Here is a 23591-nt window from a genome sequence, read left to right on the forward strand (position 1 = left end):
AGACCATCTGGATTTAAATCCTCACCCCATCACTGTGTTGCTTTGGCAAGATGCTTCACCTCTGTATGCTTCAGTTTTTTCCATCTTTTAAATGGGTATGACAATCTCAGCATTGCTGTGAGGATTCAGTGAGCTTTTGCATGTAAGAAAATTAAACAGGGTCTGGATGCTAAGTATTAGCTGTTAATTATAACCTAACGAAATTAAAACTCTGTGTTTCATGGACAGGACACCCTTGAGAAAGTAGAGAACATACCAGATTAGAAATGTGATCTTCTGGGGGGAGGGGGGACAGAAGGAAGAAGCAAGAATAAAAGGGCAAAAAGAAGTATAATGTCTATTGAGTACCTACTTGATGCCAAAAGTACTGCATTCAGTGCTCTGTATGTTCTTTCAAATGATCCTTAGAACAGCCGTGCTAGGTAGGTGGTAGTGTCCCTATTTTTATGCATGAGTGCACAAGGGCTCGGGAAGGTCAAGAAATTTGCCTACACAAACCAAAGGGACCGCGATTTAAAACCATGTGTGGATGAATACAATCATGCTCTCCTAACACCGTCCTCTCTTTACCGGAATGGTGAAAATAGGACTCCATTTTCTTAGAATGTAAATTATGATCTCAAACGTCTCATTGCTGAGAAGAAACCCGAGAGCTGCTTAAGTTGTCACATGATTTTCTAGACCTACTCCAGGAAATAGAAACACTTGTTCACATTCTGATTTCATGTGCTATGCTGAAGGCTCTATTTCATAAAAACCATGAACTACAGTATATAAGGAGAACATTTCCTGGTCTCTAAGTTCAGAGTATGTTACGATTACACAATGTGTAACAAAAATATTATTCTCTAGAATTCCAATTCCACATTTTCAGACATAAACTGACTAGGCCTACGTTTGTTTTGTAACACGAGGTAGGCCCAAATCTAATCTCTGATTTACATTTTTTCGAACCTAAATATGATATAAGGTATTCCATGGGTCTTTGATATACTTGTGATTTGTATTTCACATTAATTTGGCTTCTTAGGTATCTTTTTTTCCTACCAAAAAACATACACTTCTTTTTTTTTAATTTTTTTTTTTAAGGTTTATTTTTTTTTGAGACAGAGAGAGACACAGCATGAACGGGGGAGGGGCAGAGAGAGAGGGAGATACAGAATCGGAAGCAAGCTCCAGGCTCTGAGCCATCAGCCCAGAACCCGAAGCGGGGCTCGAACTCGCGGACCGTGAGATCGTGACCTGAGCTGAAGTCGGATGCTTAACCGACTGAGCCACCCAGGCGCCCCAAAACATACACTTCTTACAACAAAATGAGAATAAAGCTATAACAAAATAAAGTTAAAGAAAACTATGGGAAAGATGAATAATATGAGACCCTCTGGCTATATATAAAGCATTAACTTCATGAGTTGAATCCAGAAGTATGAACTATGGTCATAGGGACTTTTTACATACACAGAAGGCGCTTTTCATATTGTCATTTCTTTGTCCGTGGAAATGCTTTTCTTAAGTGTAGAGGAAAATCTCTTCCCTCTGTCTCTGACACACACACACACACACACACACACACACACACACGGGTCTTGTCACATGTTGGACCTATACTGATAAAAGAGTACCAGTCCTCAGGGGAAGCTTCAAATACTCTAAGACAAGAAGCTGCAAAGGTGGGCGAGGGTGGGGTGGGGGGAGACAGACAATCTTCTATCGAGACATTTTATATACATATACAGTATTTTTTAAACCTAAAATATATATAATTTTTTTCTTTAATTACAGTTTCCCATATAACCATTAGTAGGTTCCAGTGATGCGAGCCATATTTATTAGAGGCAGCATGTCAAATAGGAGTTGACAATTACAGTCTCTATCAATACATATTATGCCAGACGGTAATGAGCCATCCACAAAGGGCTAGCCATCCAAAATAATCACGCTGCTTTCCAGAGAAATGTCGAAGAGGTTATGGTTTATTACACAGTGCTCATTAGATATACAGTGGCAGCATTAGCAATTTTTCCTTCATTTGCGTCTCATTTAAGGATCTGCCCCCACAAGCACAGTCAAATTAGTACACAAGGTTAAAACCATTATGCCCAGAAAAAAATTAAGTTGTATTTTATTTTACAGTAATGGTGGATCAAAGGTCCTTGGAATCTATTATTTGCGAAACCATTATCTAACACAGAATATTAACAAAAGGGAAAAGAAAAGCAATGCCCGGCCAGCATGGCTTTGACAGGAACAAAGACAGACTGCTTGAAATAAGCAAACACCACATTACTTAATTAAATACCCCTAAAAAAAACTATTTTAAAAATAACACTAAGGTTGTGACATCAACTGACAAAAGTCACAAAATTAAAGTTAGTGATGAAGCACCAACCTATATTTTCAAATGCCTCATTTACATCAACTTATTTTTAAACATTTTTTTTACGCTGCCTTTGTGCACAATTTGGTTATAAGTTCACTTACTGCCACAAATACTTATTTTCTTAAAAAGATAACCTAGTTTCTCATCTTAGTGGCAAACCCACATTTATTGATATCTAATAAATTGGAATTTTGGCTATAACTTTTATAGAAAGGTCTGATCAAGAAGGGCAATCTTAGAGTAATTTTTTTAGTTACAAAAATTAAAATAGATACCGCTAAATAATAGCTACTTAATAGATTTTGTCAAATCATCCGGTAACTGATTAACAGCATCTTAATCACTGACAGGGTCAATAGTTATAGCAAAGAGATCTTTTGAAGAGATTCTAAAGTCCTGACTGGTTGTTAAGAAAATGTTAAAATTCATTACAATCAGAAGGATAATATTTCAGATAGTTTCCCCATATGTTATTAACAGTCTGCAGTCGTAGTGAATATTCAAGGATCCCTTGCTTTCGTTTAATGGACATTTATGGAGTGCCTGCCACATATCAAACTCTGTGATAGGCTCTGAGAATTCATCAAAAAAAAAAAAAAAGTTGGGGCGGTGGGGGCGGGGGGGGGGGGGAGCGGGAATAAAACCACTGCTCAGTTCTCAAGAAGCTCATGAGCAGATTGGGAAGGTTTTAGACAGCAAACCAAATGATTTTAATGCCAGGTAATAATTGATATCCTAGAAGTAAACACAGGGTTCCAAGGGAGCCCAGTGGAAGGGAAACTCATCCCAATCTTGATGGAGTGACAGAAGAGGTCCCAAAGGAAGCACCACCTATAGTGGGATCTAAAGGATCATTCTGCCTGGGAGGGAGCTGTAGGGGAAAAATACATGGGGCATGGGGGGAAGTGGACAGCAAGGGGGCTGAGGTGGGACTGTTAACCTCAGATCATCAAGAATATATAATTTTAAAGAATCTCTTTGGCTTTTTAAAACTTTAAAAAATATATTTATTTATTTTTGAGAGAGAGAGAACAAGCAGGGGAGGGGCAAGAGGGAAAGAAAGAATCCCAAGCAGGCTCCACACTGTCCACACAGACATAGGACTCAAACCCATGAAACGTGAGATCATGACCTCAGTCGAAATCAAAAGTCAGACGCTTAACCAACTGAGCCACCCAGGCACCCCTTAAGGAATCTCTTTTAAAGGTTGGTCCAGATTAGAAGAAAGCATCCTGAGGTTGAAATAATGGACTTTATGAAATAAAGAAGGCAAAAAAGTTCCAGAACAGTTCAGATAACCATGTTTTAAATTTTGAAAAATAGTATCTTAAGGAAAACATTCCTGGGTCAGGTCCATGTATGGTAAATCAAATTTCAGAGTGGATGAATGTATTACCTGTTTAATATTAATTGAATGTAGCATATAAGTTTGACTGAGTAACTTGACATGACCAAAATTTCAATTTCATTGGCTATTCTAACTGACCTTTACCCCCACAAATGAGAGAATCATCCTTGTCTCTTTCCCCTTAAAATGAAGAAAGTGTGAACTAGATATGTTATATGTCTAATAAATGTGTGCCTATGATATACTGTATATATATTTTCAAAGTACATGTAAGAGATAATAACCTTTTAGAAGACAGAGAATAGACTGAATTTATTTCCTTTGGTATGGCACCCAGTACAATTCAGGTGTGATCAGATACCTCGAAAGCATTTTTTTTAATGGAAATGCCATTATGTCTTAGCACAGTGATCATATACAGCTATAGTCTATGATATAGTGGATTCCCATGTTAACTTGGCATCATGATAGTAATATTTAACTTCTTTCAAAGTATAGCAGATTATCTCTTTTTGTGAATTTGTGGTATTTCTAAACTAGGTCTTACATGTCTATGCTCATTTAGTTTTTCACATAACCGCTATTCCCTCTTCCTAACTAGTGTTCTAATTCAGCAGTATTTGACCTTCAAAGATTTTCATCTATTGAACAACAAATAAGTATAGATTCTAAAGATTTTTTAAAACTATACATAAAACTACATCCATAGCTCTGTACATATTATGTACACACAGCTTTGTAAAAATGGTTACAACATCACTCCTGACTTTAAATTTTTCTTGGTTCAATTTTTTTCTATGAGGAAAAGCCCCCAAACATCAGAAGTCATAAAAGGTATAGAACATCATCTGATGGTAATTATAATACAAAAATAAGAAGTTATATTGTTGAACTTTAGACAAGGAAAAAGCAATGGGGCCCTATACTGGTCATCCACTGTTCCAAGTTCATTACTTTGTGTAATTATGAATTTCAAGGAAAACAAGAATAAGACTTTTGAAGGTGGACACAGAGAAGGGCATGGGTGGCCCACTTCACAAGGCCATCCAGACACCCTGCCAGAGCAGCCATTTTTGTCAGTGGTCTTTTCTTCTCTCCACTCTAAGGACCATAATCTATTCATCTGCCCTCACCTCTGCCTTATTCTATAGAGTTTAAGATGGTTTAGGTATTACTAGATGATGTTCAGTAACAGATAAAAGGGGAACAGATACAATGGGGAAAACAAGGGACAAGAGTGTGACAAGGGATAAAGTATGACAAATTGAGAACAAAAGGCACAAAATGGAAGAGAGGGAGGAACCCACGGCAATAAACCAATAAGACTGAATGACAGGCTTTAATGGAGTCCCCAGAAATAAGGCCTTTTTCGCTGTGTGTGATAGACCTATTTTATCTCAAAATATAAAGATGTTGAATATTAGGTTTGATGACTATGCATTCTCCAAAGATAGTACACAGATTAAAACCTTGTCTGACCTCCCAATTTTAGGAAAAAAGGGGAACTGTGTTAGAAAGCATCAGGGCTTTGGGTTACATCTCCACCACCTTATTTCATATGTAAAAAGAAAAGCTTCTGATACAATAATCATCATTTATGACAATAACAGAGGGGGTAACCTTTTCCTGTATGAAAATGGCACTAACTTAGTAATGGTCATCATTTCTATAAGCAAAAATATTTGAGCACATACTGCTTCACGATACTGTCTAGATCAGTGGCTCCCTGTCTGGAGTTCCTAGATCTTTAAGGATTCTTCATAGCAGGTGAAGAATTCTTCACAGAGATGCTGTTTCCCCCTTTCCAAAATGTCTAAGGAAAGTCATTCATTCATATCTGTTAATAAACATTTCAATTTTCTTTAGTTTTGTACACATTAATAAGATGTGACAGCAGCAGTTATCTCATGGTCATCAGATGTTCAGATTGTCAGTTACAAGTGTATCTAATAAAAGAGAAAATCGAGTAATTATTTTACCTCTGAAGTGTGTTTGGTCAGCAGACTCTTTTTCACAGGAGGGTGGGGGAATAGCACAAGGAGCCGTGGGCAGTAAAGAGGTTAGGAGGCTATCATCACAAAGTCTACACTGACGAATTTCCCTCCACTTCTCCTTGGACATCCTCTTTTTCACCCAGGGATTCCGAGAGGGAGTTGCGGTCCAGGCCAAGGACACATCCAGCAGGAGGCCAGAAGAGGTCAGTGGAGAGCAGTGTTAGGCTCCTCACCCTGCCACCCACAGGGCTGGGCTCCAGCACACCTCAGCTCTCTGTCTACCCAAAAGGAAGAAGCCAAGGCAACAGAATAAACCATCCTGCCCAAATTTCTACTTTGCCACAATCACAGATGACTTGCAGGCTGTTGTAATGTTTAACTTAAAAAAGAAAAAAAAAGTCCAAAGTAGAAAACAAATTCTTCTGTGTGGTTGTAAAATATAGGTTTTTATATTAAAATGTTCCTTGAAGAAGACAATGACAATGAAAATGATAATGCCTTAATATTGACACAACAATCCTATTTTCTTTGACGTAATAATCCATTATTTTGAAAAAATACATGAGTTGCCAACATACAAAAATTCCCATTTAAATATACTCAATATCTGATTATTTGTATTATAGAAATAAAAGAGTATGTAATTAATAAGAACTACGAAGTCCCCAGCTTCTAAACTGATTTTAAAACAAACAGGAGAGGGGTGCCTGGGTGGCTCAGTCGGTTAAGCATCTGACTTTGGCTGAGGTCATGATCTCACAGTTTGTGGGTTTCAGCCCCGCATCAGGTTCTGTGGTGACAGCTCAGAGCCTGGAGCCTGTTTCAGATTCTGTGTCTCCCTCTTGCCCCTTCCCTGCTTGCTCACACACATACACTCTCTAAGATAATAAAATAAACATTAAAAAATAAATAAATAAATAAATAAACAGGAGAACAGAAAAATTAAACATGCTGTTTGAACGTTTTAAATATTTAAATATAAATTTTTCTTCTCTTTTGATCTTCAAGGAAGTGTAAACTAAGTAGAAAGCTCTACCCCCTATTTATAGCTGAAGAATTAGAAGGAGAAAGGCTGCGGACTTCTAAAAAACAGTTCCTGTGTTTTTACTTGTCTCTCTCCAGAACTTTTTCACTAAAGCCCTACCTATAAGGTATGGCACCTGAAAGCGAGCCTTAGCTAATCCTTCACAGAGGAGCTACTTTCCTACCAAAATGGAGGTCATGGTCTGGGGCACATTTATTGAGGATAAATTTGCAATAGCATACCAGGCACAGAGAGACTATAAACCACAAAAGACCATGTGGTACCTGACTTTTGGGGTGTTGTGAATCTAAGAGGGGAATCAGTAAAAACGGGCAACTGCTAAGGAAGGAACTAAAATGGGTAGATATGTTCAACAAATTACAAAAAGGTCCAAGTTACCTTGCCTACCCCTCTAATTGTTCTTGAGGAAGATGAACTTCCAGCCAAAGTACTATAGACCATGTAATACCTAATTTGCATAAGGTACCTTTGAAAATAACAAGTTGACTAATAAACACTGCAGGTGTATCAAAAAGAACAGATTTTGTACAATTTAAACCATAAATTGAATTAAACGCTAATAATTTACTACAATTCCACTTAAATTCCCTGACAATTCTGTTTTCAGCTTATTGTTTTTTGTTAAATTAAAGCTGCTGTGACCTATCTACAAAGAAAGATAAAAAGTAAATTCCCATTAAAAATTTTTTTGAACTGAATGATACAAAATTAAATACAGAAATGCATTTTAAGTGCAAAGAATCCTTCCACTGTTGCCAGTAAACAACTAACAAAGGGGAGTTAAGTAATTTCACAGCCGTATTTTCTCACTCTCCTTCACTGAGAACACAGTCGTTTGCATGGCATAATAAGCTGTAAATTATAAACATTTTTACATAGCCTGCTGCAAAGAAAAGTCTGCCAGCTTTCTGCTATATTGGAAAGTGTTCAAGTGATTAACTATAGCTTTGGAAAGAAGGGGTGGAAACTTGTTTTGCGTCTCAGTTTGTTGGTTCTCTTATGCACAGCCTCTAAAAATCCGTTACATCATTATTTGCAATGAATATGTAAGTAATTATAGTAGAGCAATAGAAGCTCTGTATTTCTGCAGGATGTAAATTACCCATGGACAGCAGCAAATCTTGTAGGTGCATAATTACCCAAGTATTTCCTTGAAACAGTGTCTCCAATAAGTATGAAGACAGTGGTTTTCAATATCAAAATTTGTAGCACTGAGTACTGCAGGATTAATGACCACTGAAATACAGTTTATACTTCTTCTACAGGAAAAGCTCATTAGACAGAACATCTTCTTACGGCACAAGTCTATTTTAAAAAGTGGTTTGTGTATCAAGGAAAATATAGTTATCTGTATTTCCCAACAGATAAAGAATAAATTTGTGAAAGGAAATGCACAAAGAGACATGGCTTGTAAATGTAAAAGTTTTAATTTTTAAATTGTAGAGAGCCCTATCATGATCCACATTCAACCTCAAAAGAATATCCTCAAAAGAAAAGGATATTCTGTCTCCGTGAATCAGCACTAATTCATGGAGCACGTGAGTGCCTACCATAATGATAGGGCTTTCGTGGTCAAAGACAACCTGGTTTTTCTAACTGCACAATTCACATTAGAACATAAAATGTTCTACTTATGTTATATTCACATAGAACACATGTTATATGTTATATTCACATAGAACATAAAAATCAGTGCTTAGTGCTGAGGATTTCAAGATAAGTAAGAAAATATGTTAGAACACCCTAATCCAGAGGCTATCTACAATAATGGAAAGAGCATGGATGCTGTGGCCAAATGGGGTTTCAATCCCAACTCTGCCATTTACTTACACTATAAACTTGATCAAGTTATTCAATTTCTCTACGTCTGTTTCCCAAGCAAAGCAATATTTTCTTAATGAATGTCATGAGGACTAAATAACTTTATATAAAGCACACGAAAATGGTACCTGACATGTTAAAAATGCAGTATGTGTTAGCATAGTAATAATTACTATATTTCTGTATTCACCACAGTCAGCCTGGTACATAGCAAGGTGCTGGTTGTTGAATAAATGAATGAATCAGTCAATGAGTGAATGAACAAATCTAGGAGAGGGATAAAATAGGTATACAAATTAATACAAGACACACAAGAAGTGCCTCAAAGATAAAAAATATAACAGAATGCTCAGTGGTGGGTTGGAAGATGACTAAAACGCAGGCCCTTACCTCTAGGAGGTACTGTCTAGTGGGAAAACATATACATATACATAAATTAGTCATTAGAAAACAATGTGTTAAGTGATCTAAAAATTCACAGAACATTCCCTCTAGGTTCTGGCTCTAATACAGCCATGGCTTTTCCTGGAGTACTGAAAGCCTTGTATCTTCATGAGTGGATATGCTTAACCATTTATAAGCCACAGGCTGAGGAGTTAAGAGGTGGGACCAGTGCTCTCATTATTTACCATCTTAAGAAAACCACTGTTCTTTTGACTACTTTCCACTGTCCTCCTCTCTTCTGTTACTCTGTGTTCATCAAAGTCCTTGGTGTCTCATTCAGTTCTGTTGTTCTCCTGGTTGACTTCAATCACATCAAATACCCATCTTGTAGTTTCTCAATCTACTCAATTCAATTTCCACTATATGCTGCCAACCTCACTTTCAGGCACAGATGAACTTACCGTTCAGAACTGTCCTACTTCTGAAATGTTCAATCTGAACCTCCTTTCTTTTTTTTTTTTTTTAGTTTTTAAATTAAATTTTATTTTTTTTAAATTTACATCCAAATTAGTTAGCATATAGTGCAACAATGATTTCAGGAGTAGATTCCTTAGTGCCTCTTACCCATTTAGCCCATCCCCCCTCCCACAACCCCTCCAGTAACCCTCAGTTTGTTCTCCATATTTACGAGTCTCTTATGTTTTGTCCCCCTCCCTGTTTTTATATTATTTTTATTTCCTTTCCCTTATGTTCATCTGTTTTGTCTCTTAAAGTCCTCATATGAGTGAAGTCATATGACTTTTGTCTTTCTCTGACTGACTGATTTCACTTAGCAAAATACCCTCCAGTTCTATCCATGTAGTTGCAAATGGCAAGATTTCATTCTTTTTGATTGCCAAGTAATACTCCATTGTACATATATATATACCACATTTTATTTACCCATTCATCCATAGATGGACATTTGGGCTCTCTCCATACTTTGGCTATTGTTGATAGTGCTGCTATAAACATGGGGGTGCATGTGTCCCTTCGAAACAGCACACCTGTATCCCTTGGATAAATGCCTAGTAGTGCAATTGCTGGGTTGTAGGGTAGTTTTGGTTTTTTTAAGTTTTTTGAGGAACCTCCATAGTGTTTTCCAGAGTGGCTGCACCAGCCTGTATTCCCACGAACCTCCTACTTTCTATCTACAACTTCCTAACCTTTGAGCTCTCTGACTGCATTACTACTCTAATCCAGAATACAAATCATCAGACCTCCAGACCCTGGTCACTATTTTTTCCCTAATTTTGGACACCCCAGTCAAGCCTACATACCTTATTTTTATTTATTGACTGAGTAATCTCTACTCCCAGCGTGGGGTTTGAACTCATGACTCCGAGACCAAGAGTCGCAGCTTCCTCTAAGTCAGCCAGGAGCCCCAAGATTAAATAATTTATTAGGTCAAGCATTCCTTTCCACATACCCTTTTCTTGGTCATGTTTTTACCTTCTTCACTTCTATTCTAGGGCCACTAGGAATTGTTGTGTTAAGGAATCTGTATTTAATTCTGTAGGGAATGAGACACCATTGAAGAATTAAGGATATTTTACTCCACTTACAAACTTAAAAGCTTGAGCAGAAGAGGAGGGAATAGGGGAATCTTAATAAAAGAAAATGAAGACCCAAGATACCAGTAACTATAGAGAAGAAGGATGCCAGGATTAGAGAAACTAACCTGATTATCTGCTCTTTTCCCTCTATTATCACTATCACCCAGCTACAGAGTCCAAGAGTGAGAAGAAAAGTCCAAGAACATATTGGAGAAGGAGTTCCTCAGGCACTGTAGATGCCAGTTCTCTAATAGCATCTTATGCAAGAAGTGTTAAGGATTATCTGTCTTGAATTATACAAATTCAATTTAATTAAATATGGAAGGGCTGTGGACCCATAGTGAATATGGTTATAGCTCAAAAAGTTAGGTTCCAGAAACAGAGGTCTAGAAATGAAACTGCATCAATAGTGTCAGAAGGCTACTGGATGCATAAATTATTTTCTTACTTGTCACTAGAGGTCAGAGACTATTTCTTATTAATATTTGCATTTCCCTCAATGCTCAGCCCCTGCCTTGCAGAAAGGAGGCAGTCAGGATGTGCCATATTGGACCACACACTACTTGAACCTAGCTGAATACGTGCCCTGTCAGTTGAGCTCCTTGACCTGAAGCCCATTTTTATCCCCATCTTACAGACAAGTAATCACAGAGTGATTAAGTGGCTTGCTTAGGTCAAATAGCTAATCAGTTACACATATGTGACAAGAACCCAGATCTCTAGAACTTGTACCCATGTCTCTGTTACACCACACTGTCTACCAGTGGGGGTGCCTTGAGCCTGGGTTCAAAGGATCAACATTAGGTCACGCAGCTATTAAGCAAACTTTGTCACTAAACATTTTAAGTGACTGCAAGTCTTCTACTACATAAAACTAACATTTTGCTATCACAAGTGTCAAGAATTAAGCCCTGTTTAGGGGCGCCTGGGTGGCTCAGGTGTTTGAGCACCAACTTCGGCTCTGGTCATGATCTCACAGTTCATGGGTTCAAGCCCTGCATCGGGCTCTGTGCTGACAGCTCAGAGCCTGGAGCCTGCTTCGGATTCTGTGTCTCCTTCTCTCTCTGCCCCTCCCCCACTGGTGCTCTGTCTCTCTCTGTCCCTCAAAAATAAACATTAAAAACTTTTTTAATTAAGCCCTGTTTAAAATGCAAAATTAGACACTGGACATTGCCTTTGACTGTGGCTTCTTGCTAGTCAACACATAGCCCTTCTTTAAGGAAAAGATTTAAACAACTTCTTCACCAATACCAAAACAATTTATGCAGTGTGTTTTTTGCTGTGATTTAGCTAGGCAGGCTAATCTATAGCGAGATATTTATATACGATACACGAACTCTCCACTGAATAGATTAGTAGCTGTGCCCATCTACTTTTTGTGGTTAATTATACTTGTTTTGTAAGAGGCTGTTCTTATTTTGTGTTTTTCCAACAGCCTTGGTGAAGCAATGACTTGTGATGTACAGTACGCTGAACATAAAGAGCCTTCCCCTTTCTTGTTCAACATATAATTGCTGCATTTGTGCATGCTGTGTACGTTGAAAATAACAATAAAAAGTTAATGAAGAAAATAAGTACTAGTTGTAATGAATTAGTAATATTGCTAGATTTGTATCTTGAGTTTATTTTTATTGTTGTAAGTGGAGTACAATCAATAGGAATATGTAATCAAACTGCACATGCTTTTATCTCTTGAAATCTCTCTGAAAGGGAGCCGAGATATCTTTAGGAAATTATCTTCAAAAGCCTACTCTAAATTCAATTATTCAGCATAATCATTTTAAATCACTGTCAATAAGCACTCCTCATTTTCAAGGTTCTTGTAGTACAAAAAGATACATTTCTTAAATAGGTTTTTATTGCTTTGTAAGTATGAAATAGGACTTTCTTTTAATTTTCATGTTAATTTTAGTTATACAAAATAATACGAATAGATTCTCTTTATAAAAAAATTAAATGTTACAAAGTCCCCTTTGATGACGTCCCTATAGCTGTTCCCAAACCTTCCCCCTCCCTACTTCTTCCAACCACTGTCACTATCAGGCAGGTGAGGTTTCTTCTAGACTCTTTACTAGCATTTACATACGTCCTCTTAAAAAAATAATAACTCTTTCAATGCTACATATTTCAATATTGATTATTTCATGTTAATATGATTGAGCCCTAAATAAATAATATGATCAACACGTTCCCACTTAAGCCTCATTTCTTAAGGTGTTTTTTTGATTTGGTCATCCCCAAGATAAATACGGTTTCCTGTTTTTGTTAGGCATTTTTAAGTACTAGACAAACTGTAATGTGCAGTATGAAGGTGAAGATTGATAGTCACAGTCTACTGTTACCATAACTGGAAGTCATCAGAAATCAGTACCACATTAAAATGATAAGTTATGAACTACAATATTTTCAGGTGAGACCAAGACCAATTCTCTAAATTTAAAGATTTATAAAAACGGGGACACCTGGGTGGCTCAGTCGGTTGGGTGTCCAAATTCAGCTCAGGTCATGATCTCACAGCTCATGAGTTCAAGCCCTGCATCGGGCTCTGTGCTGACAGCTCAGAGCCTGGAGCCTGCTTTGGATTCTGTGTCTCCCTCTTTCTCTCTCCCCTCCTCCGTTCATGTTCTGTCTCTCTCTGTCTCAAAAATAAATAAACACTAAAAAAATAAAAAAAAATAAAGATTTATAAACAACAACAAAACTTGCTTCTTTCACAGTTTTTCTATTTCTCCACCTTCCTCCTTAAATTAAGATTTCGTTTAGGCCTCCAAATATTCTCCCACTCCTTCTGTGAGAGCATCCCAAGTCTGACAAACTTTTCTCAGAGGAGAAAGCAATGCTAATATCATTTTATTGCCATGGTTTTCTAGATTTAACTTCTAGTTATGTTTATCATGCTTTCTTTATGATTAGTTCTTGGAGCCCAACAATGACTTTAGCATATGATCATTAATTAACCTTAATTACCTGAATAATACTGAGTTGAAAAAGAATTAGCATAGTTACCAAGAAATTATGGTGTCCATTTTAACATGGATGGTAAACCAAAAAGGTTCATCATTTTGCTTCACTCCTGGTTTCTTTATTTTAAAAAGCCAGAACTATACTTTATGCATTTTCATAGGTTATTTGATCTTGTCAAAAAGGGCAAAAAATAGAAGTCCAGGTCAGTCCAGGGTGTCTAAGGCCCTCATACTAATAGTAAGTTTAAGCTAACTACCCGCTTTTTACCAGTTTTTATGAAGTGTGTAAGTAAAACATGTATACAGTTAAAAAATAATTCAGACACTGAAGAGGGCATAAAATGAATAAAGTCTCTCGTCCCATTTTGCCCCCTACCAGTTGCCCCTCCCCAAAAGGACCACTATTAACAACTCTTTGTGTCTCCTTTAAAGCATTTTCCATGCATACAAAAATCTAATGCCCACCTACTCAAGCCCCAATGGGATCAAATTGTAATGTTTTTGCATCTTGCTTTCTTCTTGATTCTTTTGAGATCTTTCCAGATCAGACAAACAGACCTCCTTCATCCTTTTAAGCATTCATTTCATATTCCCTTGCATCCATAACAACATGTGCTCTACTGGTGGATGCTTTGATTGTTTCTTTTTTGGGGGTTGTTGTTGTTCTTGCAAACTATGCTACAAAGAGCATTCTTATATATACATCTTTGAGCATTTATGTTAACACATCAGCAATTTTGCTAAATCAAAGGGTGGTTGGATTAAAATAAAACTTATAACTAAAAATGCTGTAGCTATCTCAAAGCAAGGCAATGTAGTTTAGCTGAATAGTCAGGAAGAAAAGAAACTATGTTTGGCAAACTTGTTTCAATCCCTTTTATCAGAGTTAATAAGAGGTGTTGAAAAATTTTGAAGGTAGAATGAAAATATGTGGTCTGTTTAATTTTTTTTAATGTTTATTTATTTTTGAGAGGGGGAGGGAGGAACAGAGAGAGAGAGGGAGGCACAGAATCCAAAGCAGGCTTCAGGCCCTGAGCTGTCAGTACAGAGACTGATGTGGGGCTTGAACCTACATACTGTGAGATCATAATCTGAGCTGAAGTTGGATGCTTCAGCGACTGAGCCACTCAGACGCCCCATATGTGGTCTGTTTATAACTGCTAGTTAACAAATCATTTTCTAAGTAACTAACTTTTTCCTACTAACAAACTTAAAAAAATTTTTTTTAATGTTTATTTATTTTTGAGAGAGAGAGACAGAGACAGAGCACAAGTGGTGCAGGGAGCAGAGAGAGAGAGAGGGGGAGACACGAATCTGAAGCAGGCTCCAGGCTCTGAGGTGTCAGCACAGACCCCAGTGCGGGACTGGAACTCACGAACTGTGAGACCGTGCTCTGAGCTGAAGTCAGACGTTCAACTGACTGAGCCACCCAGGCTCCCAAAACTTTTTAATCTTTGCCAAACAGACCTCCTTAATCCTTTCAAGCATTCATTTCATATTCTGTTACATCCATAACAACATGTGATTTATTGGTAGATGCTTAGATTGTTTCTTACTAACAATTAACTAACAATTTAACTAACAAGCTAGTTAATGTTTGAAATAACAAACTTTTTAATCTTTGCCAATCTGACAGGGGAAAACAGTGATTTTTGTTTTAATTTGTCCACTATGATGAATTCCAGCCTTTTCCCCCTTTTATTTCTAACTATCTATAATTCTTCTTCACTGAATAGCCTGTTCATTTCCTTAGTCCATGTTTCCGTTGTATTATCTTCTTCTGATTTGTTTATTAAAAATTGGCCCTTTGGCACGTATGTTGCAAATATTTTTGTAACTCTTGACATTTTCTTTTGACCTTATGGTTATTTTTTTCCACTGAAGAATTATCTTCTGTGCAGTCAAATGGGTTAATTTTTTTGTTTATAGTTTCAGAGTTCTGGAACCTTTTAGGAAGGTCTTTCTTGCTTAGACATTAAAGAATAATAAAAAAATTTAAAGTAATAATTTAAAATTGTTGTTATTATTAATCAGCCATGGTCAAATAGTCACTGACCATCATCTATGTGTTAGGAATATGTGTTACCCAGCTGAATGCTGGGTACCATGGAGAAAACAGAACATCTGAACTATGTTTAATAGCACACAGAGTACACAGTCTTCTGTTATCAGCATTACAAATAAATACAGAAAATGATCAGTCCATAATTTTCTTCTTATTCATCAGCTCACCTGCCACCAGGAAGGAACACTATCACTGCACTGGCTCCCCAGGAGCAGCTCACTGTCCTCCCCTCTGAACAGGGAGAATGGAGTTGAGGGCAACACAAACACAGAAGAGTGTAAAGCCTACCAGTAAAACTTTAAGCCATAGAGACACCAGGATGGAAGCTGTAGATAACAGAAGTGAGGAAATAAAATGCAGTAAAAGAAGGAATAGGTCACAATATGGAGAAAAACAAACTTTCGATGGGATTTTCAAAATTTTAGTAGATATTCTGTAGCACTTCTTGTTATGTTTTATTTTTGTTTTTTTAAATGATTTTCTACTAATACATTTCTTTTCTTCTTTGAAATGTCACTTTACCTCTTACTTTACCTAGTAGGTAAAATATAACTAGGTTAAATTTTTGAGACCTTTTTATGTTCCATGAAGAGTACTTTAGAGTCTGCTTTACAGCGTACATCCTGAATTACAGGTTGCAAAGGACGTAACAGGTATAGGGGCTGTGAGACACAGTCCCTGTTAAACTACTCAAAGTCACATTCTGTAAAATGTGTGATTCCAATGTTTATTCTGATCTACTACATTTATGTTATACGGAAGTTCAGCCAGGCAAAGATTTAAGACAATGCTCTGGGGCACGTGGATGGCTCAGTCAGTTGAGCGTCTGACTTTGGCTCAGGTCATGATCTCGAGGTCCGTAAGTTCGAGCCCCACGTCAGGCTCTGTGCTGACAGCTCAGAGCCTGGAGCCTGCCTCCCATTCTCTGTCTCCCTCTTTCTCTGCCCCTCCCCTGCTTGGCACTCTCTCAAAAATAAACATTAAAACAATAAATACTCTGTCCAAGGAACTGGTGAGCTATAAAGATGTACCTGGGCAAGGTGGTCTAGCCGAATAGTCAGGGAGAAATGGGTTTGGCAAACTTGTTTCAATCTTGTCTGCCAGAGTTAACAAAAGATGCTGGGAAATTTTAGGCAATGAAGATAGAATGAAAATATGTGGTCTGGAGGTGCCTGGGTGGCTCAGTCATTTAAGCGTCCGACTCTTGGTTTAGGCTCAGGTCATGATCTCATGGTTCATGGGCTCGAGCCCTGCGTCAGGCTCTGTGCCGATGGAACGGAGCCTGCTTCGGATTCTGTCTCCCTCTCTCTCTGCCCTTCCCGGGCTTGCGCTCGCATGCTCTCTCTCTCTCTCAAAAATAAAAAAACATTAAAAAAAAAAAAGAAAATATGTGGTCTGTTTATATCTGTTAGATGAGAAATAATTGAATCAATTCTTGCTAAAACAACTGAGAAAGCTGAAGCATTAGTTAAAAAAAAAAAATTCACCTGAATTTCTTTAAACTTAATAATCATGTTATATTACAGAAGTCCACAGTTTGTAATATCATGTTTTATGGATTATAATTTTTTATACATAAAATAAAAGTAATCTATCATTAACAGTAACAGGAAGTTATAAACTTATTTTCTCAGGAGTGGCTAGGGGTACTTGTAAACTTAGTAATACTTTAATTATTTAATTATGTATTTATTTATTTTGAGAGAGAGCATCTGAGCAGGGGAGTGGCAGAGAGAGAGGGGGGAGAGAGGGACAATTCCAAGCAGGCTCTGCACCAGTAGTATGGAGCCTGAGGTGGGGCTAAAACCCATGAACCATGAGGTCATGACCTGAGCTGAAACTAAGAGTTGGATGCTTAACCAATAGAGCCACTCAGGCACCCCAGTAATACTTCTAAAAAAATTAATTTTTTTATTATTGAAGTATAGTTGACATACAATGTTATATTAATTTCAGATGTACAATGAAGTGATGTGACAATTCCACACATTACTCAGTGCTCACCAGAATAAGTATAGTCACCACCTGTCATCATACAAAATTATAGTAATACGTTTTTGACTAATCACTTTTGCAACCAATTTTTTAAAGTCAGGATTGGTGGAATAACTAAAGTTCACTGCCTTGTTGGCAAAAGGCTATGGTAGATGTTTATAGTGCGTTTTTATAAATGTAGCTCTCTTAACTATTTTTCAAAATGTAGCTATTACATTTTGGCCTAACTTCTGCCTCTTTTGGCCATTAAATGATAAGTTTACTAAACATATCCACAGGTTACATCCATCAGTTATATCCTTAGGCCAAACAAAAGAGGTCACCTAACTCACTTTTGGTCCCTTAGGTAATTTACTCAGGTCCCATTATCTGACCTCAAAGTCAAAGTTATGAGAGAAAAACACAATGTAAATCCCAGCAGTTTGGAGGTGAATTAAAAAGCTCCCAAGTCAGTACTTCCCTCAAATGTTAAATAATTCACTGTGGCATTATAGATACAAGCCTCCAGCAAAAGTTACACTTGAACAATTAAGGAAGCAGGAGCCAAACAAATGACTGCAGGGGTAGAGAAACAAATTAATGGTTTCTCATAGTACTGTGCTAAATTACATTTTCACATTAACAAGTATGTAAAACGCACAAGCATCACCAACGACTTACCAGATCAAGTTTGATTACAGAAAATAACCTAGAACAACCCACCAGGATTATTTGCTAAATGTAATTGTCGATTCTATACACTTGAATATGAAATCCATTTATATTATTTATAAAGTTTTTATACTCATAATGTACCACCTACTGTTTTGCAAAGTTCTTTTACAACTGTTCATATTACTATGACCATCTGCCAAATGTGCTCTGTTCCTGTAAAGGATCAGAAGGTGATGCAGCTGTTTTCTTAGTTGCTAGATAAGAAATTCACAACACAAGGTCACATCACGGTGCACTGTGCGCATACAGATACCAGCACCTGCATAGTATAAAGAGTATACATTTTAGAGCAGAATCAGGATTTAAATCCCAACTCTATCACTTTCTAATTAGAAGATTTTAGACAAGTCTTAATCTCAGTATTAGATTATTTTTCTGTAAAATGGGAATGATTCATTTATGCAACAAATATTTATTGAACACCTATTATGCATCAAGTAGTACTTTCCAAGGCTTATTTTAGGATGAGAGAAAATAAAACATAGCTGGTGTTCATCAGAGGTATGTATGGTTAACCAATTTCAAGAGCAGAGGCCTGACCAATTAAATAGTCAAAGTCAGCAGACTGAAAAGCAACAGAATTCCTAAAGGCAACAGAGATACATGGGATACAAGGTGAAAATGAGGTCCATTTGCTTTCCAGAGACTAACAGGTTATTGGTACTTATTACAGATCTTTATGTATTTTCTCTAGTTAATTTAACTGATAAACTCAGTCAATAACTTTCTATAAAACTCATAGCATAATGTTTGAGCTCTAATTCAAACAGATTGGGGAAGGACATAGATGTATAAAAGATTTGCCAAGTTACTTTCCATTCAGAAGTTTTGCAAAGACATACAAGCATAAGACTGTTTTTGGTATACTAATTTAATGGATAGTCTAACCTATATGTGACATAAATTCTTCGAATTGGATGAGAAAAGCTGAATGGAGGGGCTCCTGGGTGGCTTAGTCAGTTAAGTGTCCGACTTCGGCTCAGGTCATGATCTCGCAGTTTGTGAGTTTGGGCCCCGCATCAGGCTCTGTGCTGACAGCATGGAGCCCGGAGCCTGCTTCGAATTCTGTGTCTCCCTCGCTCTCTATCCCTCCCGACCTTTCTCTCTCTCTCTCTCTCAAAAATAAACATTAAAAAATTAAAAGAAAAAGAGAAACTGAATAGAATCAAGAAAATAACATGAAACTTGGAAGAAAAAGTACTGTAGCTGGAGCCTCGACTTTTCTCATTTGCCAGTTGTGCCATCTTGAAAGTCTCAGGATGTGTGAATCTCAGTTTGCTCAAGAGTAAAATAAGTATAACGACATCTCTCATCTATAGCATTTTGTGAGGATCAAATGGGATAACCATCATAAAAATGATCAGGAACCTACAAAGCACTAAGCAAACATAAATTATTTCACAGTGAGTAGGAACTGAAAATGACACCAAGGTATCCCTTCCAGTGAAGATACTTGTATGGATAAATGGTAAAAGGTCTACAAAATTATCCTGACCCTGGAGGAGGGGTCATCTGTAGCCATGATATTAATAACTTTGCCTGCTTGCTTGTTAATGAGGAAGGATTATCAGACTTCGTAGCTGGTAAGCAATAGTCATCTCTGAATATTGTATAAGAAAAAATGTATGGATAAGACTACTAGGAATAAAAAAACCCCCTAAGGTATGGATCAATTTTTAAAGTACATCTGTAAGATATATTAACCATAAGTCAAACTTCCTAGAAACGCTTCCTTTGGTGAGGAAAATTTCCTTGTCACCCATGTTTTCAGAATGGTTTTATTTATTTTCATTTGAGAGAGAGACAGAGAGAGAGGAAGAGAGGGGCAGAGGGAGAGAGAGGAAGAGAGGAAGAGAGAAAGAGAGAGAGAAAGAGAGAGAGAATCCCAAGCAGGCCCCGTGCTCAGAGACATGGGGCTCAATTCTATAATCCTGGGACTGTGACCTGAGAGGAACTCAAGAGTTGGACACTCAGCCAAGTCACCCAGGCACTCCTGGAGTGGTTTTAATTTCACATGCCAAAGTCCACCTGCACAGGCTATCTAGAGGCTCTCTAGAGCCTTTTAATTGTGTCATGTACAATACTAAATTAAATAAAGTTATTGATGATACACTGTTACTAAAAATATGCAGTGATTTAAAAAAAATAAAACTGAAAATTTTAAGTTTGTTTTATATGTAGCAAAAATGACTCATACTCATAAATTTTTTTTAATGTTTACTTATTTTTGAGAAAGAGAGAGAGAGAGAGAGCATGTACTCGTGTGAGCAGGGGAGGGGCAGAGAGAGAGAGATGGGGACAGAGGATCTGAAGCAGGCTCTGCACTGACAGCAGAGAGCCCGATGTGGGGCTTGAACTCACAAATGATGAGATCATAACCTGAGCTGAAGTCAGATGCTCAATCAACTAAGCCACCTGGGTGTCCTCTCATAGATTTATTGTTTAGTCTAAACATATGAGAGAAGAGAAAAAAATTTCCTTTTTTTTATTAAAAAAATTTTTTAAATGTTTATGTATTTTTGAGAGACAGAGACACAGAGCATGAGCAGGGGAGGGGCAGAGAGAGAGGGAGACCCAGAATTCGAAACAGGCTCCAGGCTCTGAGCCGTCAGCACAGAGCCCGACGCGGGGCTCGAACTCACAGACCGTGAGTTCATGACCTGAGCCGAAGTGAGACGCTTAACCGACTGAGCCACCCAGGTGCCCCAAGGAGAAAAAATTTCTTATCCTAAGTAACTTTAGTAAAAACCTCTTCACCATAAAAAGAAGCATAATAAAATAAATGATGCAGCATTTGAAGTATACTACTTCTCCTAAAATGATAGCTGCATCATTATTTTATAACTAGGTATCATTCTGAGTAGGTTTAAAATCGTAAATCCTAGAGTAAACCTCTATAAAAATACAATGATACAATAATAATCAAGGAGAGGTAGTCATGAATAGAAATTTATCTTTTTTAATTTTAGGGAGAGAGCACAAAGGGGGTTGAGGGGCAGAGAGAGAGAGAAAGAGAGTCTTAGGCAGGCTCTACCTCAGTGCAGAGCTCACGGCGGGGCTCAATCCCACGACTGTGACCTGAGCCGAAATCAAGAGTCAGATGTTTAATTGACTGAGTTACCCAGGCACCTCATGAATAGAAAACTATAAATGCCCAGAGTAGAAATGAAAGTTTTCAACACAAATGTACAGGGATTCCCCAGTTATGCATGGAGCTGCTAAGTCTGTCAGACTTGTTAAGAGCAATAAAATTACATTAATAAAAGGTGGGGATTCCTGGCTGGCTCAGTTGGAGGAACATTCGACTCTTGATCTCGGGGTTTTGAGTTTGAGCCTCACACTGGGTGCACAGACTGCTTAAATAAATCAATAAGTAAACTTTTAAAAAGAGAACAATAAAAATACATTTTTAACCTTATAAAATATTTTAATCTATCCTTGAATCAGAGAATGACAAAAAACTAAATAGTGATTTCCACTGACCGCTGTTCAGTAAGAGGAAATACAATTTAGAGAGCGATGTCAAAAGACTAAGTTCTTCTTACCATGAATAGATCCCACTGACCATATCATAGTTCTGACATGATGCATTCATGCTGCTGGGCCCAGCTGCTTTAGAAATAAGTAACACCACCAAGCCCCGCAACTGGAGGTTATGCCGGCTCTCATGTACAAGCCCCCTGCCAACAAAGAAAGAAGAGGATTAACATATTTTCACAGAATCAGTCAGATCAAGTTAGGAAATTGCTACCATTCACCTATACTTCCAAAGTCAGAGAATGGGACTTGTTCACAGAAACAGAATTGGGGGAAGAGCTAACAGGAGGAAGCAATGAGTTCAGGAATCAACTAGAGAAACCCAGGGCTGGTTTTAAAAGCGACAGTCTCCAATTGTGGGACCTAATGATCTGGCTTCCTCCTGTTTCTGGGTTTTCCTACGATCTGTACCCTACATCTCACAATCTCAACCATCTGCTCAACCCACAGTTTTAAAGTGCTTTATGGTAGCTGACAGCAACTGAAATACAAATTGTATGGCTTAGATGAAGTGATGTTATTTGGTGATGATGGTGGTAAGGGAGAGGGGCAAAAAATGATTTCTGTCTTCACACGTAGAGAAGATACTCAGAGAATTAAAGTGACAAATTCAAATGACTTAAAAATTTATTTGGTAAGTAAAATGGAAATGTATGCCATCAGCAAGTGTTGCCATTTCCTATTATTTATGGAAAGCATTATCATTCTAGACAACAATATGGCTTTAACTTAGCATGTCATTTTATTTTTGCTATGAGTATTGAATTTCCATAATTTTTACTATAACTAAGGCCAGGAATACATGTTTTGTTTTTTGTTTATCTCCAAGTATTGCAAATGGGTGTCACACAAGAACTAAATGGCATCATCATCATCATCAGAAAGAAAGAAAGAAAGAAAGAAAGAAAGAGGAAGAAAGGGAAAGAACGAACGAACGAAAGATGGACAATATATTATAATAAATTAATATTTAGAACAAAGCTCATGAGCACTAATCAAATAGGTATTATGTACATGTTATGAACATAGTTCTTGAATGTAGTGAAAAAAACATTAAAAGTTTGTAATATAATATTCCATTAAGTTATTAAGTCTTCCTTTGTAAATTCTGAACAAAGAACTAATTTAAATTAATATAGCCAAAATTAATGAGTTAGTTCATTACTTAAGGAAAATTTTTGCCCCTTTGCCTTGAAACAAATTTTTAAAAAGGTCCCCTTTGTACCCTCATTGGTTTCAAAATAAGGCAGAACTTCAGGTTCTCTGAAAAGGAATAGATATAGCTCCTTCTCTAATTATATTTCTCCTCAATGCAGTAAGTGATCATCAGCAAGTTTGAGGCATTAGTAATTTTTAAAAAGAAGTTCTAATTTCCTAGGAAAAAAAAGTTAATTTACAGCCATTGTTATATCACAAGAGCAACAAAGAATCATCAGAAATATCCAAAGCTCTTCATTATCATGTAGCTTTCTACTTAAAATCCTGTAGACCCGAAATGCAGGGAGGCTGGGAAGCACTCCATTTTGGAACAAGTAAATGTAAAATGGGAGCGCTTTCTAAGCTTTTTGCTTTGAATTACAAATTTTAACTTATGCTCTTAGATCCTTATTAATGTATTACCAAAGGTGAATTCTTCCCTTCTTAGATGATAATATTAAAGAGAAGGTCTGAATTGGCTCTTAATTCTAGAAAGGGAAAAGAGGAGGGCGATGCTGTGTGTGAGCCTGTGCTTATGTTCTGGGGGTTGAGT

General features: G+C 37.3%; 1 protein-coding gene across 5 annotated transcripts in view; it reads right to left on the reverse strand.

The window, feature by feature from the left end:
- Positions 1-23591, reverse strand: part of PDSS2 (decaprenyl diphosphate synthase subunit 2) — a 289871-nt gene that overhangs the window by 161532 nt on the left and 104748 nt on the right. For all 5 annotated transcript variants that reach the window (XR_006202742.1, XM_042939483.1, XM_042939480.1 and 2 more), the window contains exon 2: positions 21850-21984. Coding sequence is in view for 4 of the 5 variants with exons in the window: in XM_042939483.1 (XP_042795417.1) it covers positions 21850-21984 (135 nt within the window). In the remaining variant the exon portion in view is untranslated. The remainder of the gene's footprint in view (positions 1-21849; positions 21985-23591) is intronic.

This window comes from Panthera leo, chromosome B2 (genome assembly GCF_018350215.1).
Source record: "Panthera leo isolate Ple1 chromosome B2, P.leo_Ple1_pat1.1, whole genome shotgun sequence".
In the NCBI taxonomy this organism is placed as follows: domain Eukaryota; kingdom Metazoa; phylum Chordata; class Mammalia; order Carnivora; family Felidae; genus Panthera; species Panthera leo.